This window comes from Scylla paramamosain, chromosome 1, assembly GCF_035594125.1.
Source record: "Scylla paramamosain isolate STU-SP2022 chromosome 1, ASM3559412v1, whole genome shotgun sequence".
NCBI lineage: Eukaryota > Metazoa > Arthropoda > Malacostraca > Decapoda > Portunidae > Scylla > Scylla paramamosain.
The window spans coordinates 28,726,540-28,731,020 of record NC_087151.1 but is presented as its reverse complement, the minus strand read 5'-3'; the positions used below and the strand labels follow the sequence as shown (position 1 = coordinate 28,731,020).

Below are 4,481 nucleotides of genomic sequence, written 5' to 3'. Positions count from 1 at the left end.
GGAAGGATGGAAGTGAGGAAAGAAAAAATGGAAAAGGGAAAGAAAGATGTAAATGAAGAAGAAAGAAGGAATGGAGCAAGGAAATAAGTAAAAGGTGAGAAGCTGTAAATGAATGATGATAAATGATGGATAAAAAGAAGGATCGAACGAGAGAACTGGAAAAATGACGATAGAAGGAAGAAAGAAAGAAAGAAAGGAAGAGAGAAAGAAAAAAAAATAAGCAAGAGAAGAAGGAAACAAAAATTACAGACAACGAATAAACGCAAATAAAAAAAAAGAAGCAGAACAAATGAAAGAATAAGAATAAGAAATTACAAAGCTAATAGATAATAAGAAAAGGAAAAAAAAACAAGTACACACTGATAGTAGAGAGAAAAAAAGCAAATCAACAAGACTTAGAATTTTATAAACCTTGCATATTTCTCCTCCTCCTCTCCATCTAATCAACCAAATATCAATTACTAAATACCAAGATTGATCCCCAAAATGCACTATACTGTATGGTGATTGGAGACGGTGAGAATAGTGATGATAACAGCTTGGTGCATGCATCACAACCCTTCCCCAACAGTAAGAACAGTAGGGACAAGGCGTAATATTGCAAAAAAAATTGGTGCTTCCTGCTAAAATATGATATTGAAGAGGTGAACAAAAAAAAAAAAAGGAATATAAAAGAGGTGAAAGAAAGGAGAAAATAGGAAGATTAGCATTACTTTCCCTGATGTTTATGATGATATAGGTAATGTGCATAATTGATGACTTTTTCTTTCCTTTTATGACTAAGTAATGAGTGAGCTGCGGACAGTGATGAGGGCTCGCGGGATGGTGATGCTGATGATGATAGGATGCCGAGGTGACGGTGAGGTGACGTGCGGGGCTGCCTGAATATGGGTGCGAGAGAGAGAGAGAGAGAGAGAGAGAGAGAGAGAGAGAGAGAGAGAGAGAGAGAGAGAGAGAGAGAGAGAGAGAGAGAAAGTTGAAATAAAAATATGGTTAAATGAAGAAAAAATTAAATAGTATTAGTGAAAAGGAAGAATAAATAAAAAAATAAGTCTAAAAAGTAAGTTAAGAAATAAATAAACAACAACGAAAAAGCAAATTTAAAAAAATGAAGAAAGAAAAAATTAACGAAAAGAAAGAAAAATTGTGAGCATGTACCCGAGAGAGAGAGAGAGAGAGAGAGAGAGAGAGAGAGAGAGAGAGAGAGAGAGAGAGAGAGAGAGAGAGAGAGAGAGAGAGGCTGCCTGACTGACTGATTGACTGACAGACTGAAATCACTTTGGCGCCTCAAGAATGATGACTCTGGGCTTAAGAGACATAATGTAGGCGTGGCGAGGCGTTGATGAGCCTCTAATTCGCATCATTAGCTTTGCAAAGATGAATAATGAACCGCTTGATGGATGGCTAGCTCTCTCTCTCTCTCTCTCTCTCTCTCTCTCTCTCTCTCTCTCTCTCTCTCTCTCTCTCTCTCTCTCTCTCTCTCTCTCTCTCTCTCTCTCTCTCTCTCTCTCTCTCACATGTAGATTTGATCCCTGCATGATGTGAGGTATGTGTGTGTGTGTGTGTGTGTGTGTGTGTGAGACGATGTTGTAAATTTGCGGGTGATCTTCATTAATGAGAGCAATTTATATGAGAGAGAGAGAGAGAGAGAGAGAGAGAGAGAGAGAGAGAGAGAGAGAGAGAGAGAGAGAGAGAGAGAGAGAGAGAGAGAGCTGGCACAAACTTAGCACAGACTGAAACACAACATCTATCCACGACACACGCAAAACACGATGCAATGAGTGTGGAAGAGGCCACTGATGAAGCATTAATTAATTACCTTTAAATCCCAGAGGTCAGTACCATAAAGAGGGCCGTGTGAGCGTCTCAGGAGCTGCATGAGGGAGCAACCATCACTACCAACACTATTCCCGCCACCCTGACACAGATACAAGGCCTTTTCCGAGGACAGAACGCGTTGGGGGCCACTCACCTCACCAAACACACACACTTGCATACACACACACACACACACACACACACACACACACACACACACACACACACACACGCACATACACACACACATACTCGTACACATACTCACTCCAGGTGCCGCACGAAACACACGAGGACTTAAGTTCTTAGGCAGGAAGTACAAAGTAAGGGCGGGGTATTGATGGAAATAATAACACACGTGCCCTGTCGTTTGGTCCGGGCAGAAGCACCTCTACCTCCTCACGCTGTGTTCTCAGCAGACCGAATCGGGTCCCGCGGGGCGAAATGGTCACCGCTGCTACGTCCAGGTCTTGCCCGCAGGCCATCACCCGACCGAGTATAACCACCACACTAAACTCGGTCGTTTTTTCCTCCTTTCCTGCTCCTTCCTCCTTTCCTGTCCCTGGCCACACCACCGTTCACACCCCGCGGCCAGGTCTTTCAATTCCCGCCCCGCGATCCCTCATCTGCCTCAGTTGTTCATGATCCGCGGGTGAGTGAGTGCTTTCCGGCACCTTCCCCCTCTACCTCTCCCTCTCCCTGCCTCTCCCTGGTCAGCGCCGTCACTCGTAGGGCGCTCACAAAGCACTAGTGTCCATGACGGTGCTCACTTTCTGCTCACGGGCTCACTCCTCCTCACATCACACCGCGAGGCGCCACCAGCTTATCTGTCATGCAGGTGGAGCGGTCCCACGCAACGCCTGCAGTGCACACCTGTGGTCAGCTGGTTCACGCTACTGAGGATGCCGGGGCTGACATCTTCTCCGCCAGCATCTCATCTCGTCACCTCCGGGCCAGAAGGGGTTAGGAGATGTGCCTTTCCTCCGACCGCGGCAAAGGTGCTGCATGCGCCGTCAGGGGAACACTGGGGGAGGGTGGCTGCATGCAGGTGATTTTGTATGCCCCGTGGAAATCCTCCAGTGTGACAGAGGCGACGTCCGTGCATCGATATGAACCGTAATCGTGCCCACGTATATTACCTATAAATTCAAACAAGGATCGTGCCCGTCTTGTGCGAAGTCCTCGAGTACCGGGTGGCGGCGATGGCCCCGCCCACCGACCAATCAGCACTGAGGGGGCGGAACCTCGGGCGGTGACGTCACATAGTCAAATGCTCTCGAGGTGTCACGAACCATCTCTGGATTTCTCGTCCGTCTGGATTTTGTTTCAAGTTCAGCGCTTTTTTATAGCAGGAAATGTTGCAGGTTTGGCCGTGCAGCGCTACCCGTGGCGGCGCTGACGCGGGTGATTGGGAACGCGTCTGTGATTCGGTGAATGTCCAGCACTCAGCGAAGATCAGGTTTATTCTCAAGCCTTATTTGTCTCCGGGCTCCTTCTCATGCCTCCATACTTGGTCAGGGCGTTCACTCGCGCCTCACAGCAACGATCGTCGCTCTTCGAGGCTTGCCAGAGTCAAGGGTTCTCGTGTAGAGCTCCTGGTGGCCCTTCGCGAGGCACTGTAAGGAACGGACGCAGGCAGGACGCGGGGAGCAGGTGTCGGGGAGGAGGGAGGTGAGGGGCAGGTCGTCGAACCGGTGGGGCTTCCGTGGGGTGCGCGGAGCCTCGCCGGGGGTGCAGTGAAGGTCTCTGAGGCACATTAGTATGGTCTTTCTTGTCCTCTGACGAAGATTATCTTTGCTTATACCGCGTTCCTCTACTATCAGTATTAAAGGTTTATTTTTCGTAATCATTGTTTCCTGGTATATTAATCTGCACGGTATTGGAATTTCAGTCACACGATGCAGTTCTCATTCACATGCACGTCTTGGCTATACGTCCTTCTCTTTCTCAATTTATCACACGGCCAAGTGACACCTCAGCACACTCATAACATGTCTATGTTTTGTGGCTCCACTGCGTCATTAAAAATTATATCTGAATTTTGTTTTTCACATAATTTTCTTGATCAGTTTTTTTTACATATTTGGAAAACATATATAGCATTTACGTCTAATTTGCTTACACTTTTGTCTATCAAATTCGTCCAAAAAAAAAGAGATAAACAGCAATATTAACTTGTAACGAAGAATTTTGGAGTGATCCTCTAATTTCCTTACATTTTTTTCTGTCAACTTCGTCATAAAAAGAAAGAAAAAATAGTATCAATTTCTAATGAAGAATTTTGAAGTGATCCTTTAATTTCCTTGCATTTTTTAATATCAATTTCGTCAAAAAAAAAGAGAGAAAAAAAATCAGAGTATCAACTTGTAATGAAGAATTTTGAAATAGTCCTCGAGATTCCATTGGAGATGACATAGATAGACGACTGCCTTACTTCCTCTTTCCTAACCTGTCCCTTGAGTTTGTGTCCAGCTACCTCATGGAAGGAAAAGAGTGACACCAGCTGAGACAAAGAGAAGGAACGCGTGTATGGGCTGCAGGGACGAAGAAAGACGCAGGTTAAGGATGCTGTTTGTTATTCGCGATGGTGTTTGTGTGGATTGGTGGTGATGAGTGAAAGACATTGCTGATGGGAGGTGTTCTAATTCTTTTTGTGCGTCCCG

The 4,481-nt window shown here is 45.7% G+C and overlaps 1 protein-coding gene across 7 annotated transcripts in view; it reads right to left on the bottom strand.

Moving 5' to 3' along the window:
* Positions 1–3,496, bottom strand: part of LOC135102924 (zinc finger protein 358-like) — a 31,358-nt gene extending 27,862 nt beyond the window's left edge. Inside the window, exon 1 of one of the 7 annotated variants that reach the window (XM_064008604.1) lies at positions 2,589–3,496. Coding sequence is in view for 2 of the 7 variants with exons in the window: in XM_064008642.1 (XP_063864712.1) it covers positions 1,820–1,996 (177 nt within the window). In the remaining 5 variants the exon portion in view is untranslated. Of the gene's footprint in view, positions 1–1,819; positions 2,009–2,213; positions 2,563–2,588 lie in introns of those variants that run through there. The other 6 variants (XM_064008594.1, XM_064008624.1, XM_064008633.1 and 3 more) reach the window with 6 other exon arrangements.
* Positions 3,497–4,481: the final 985 nt, after the last annotated feature.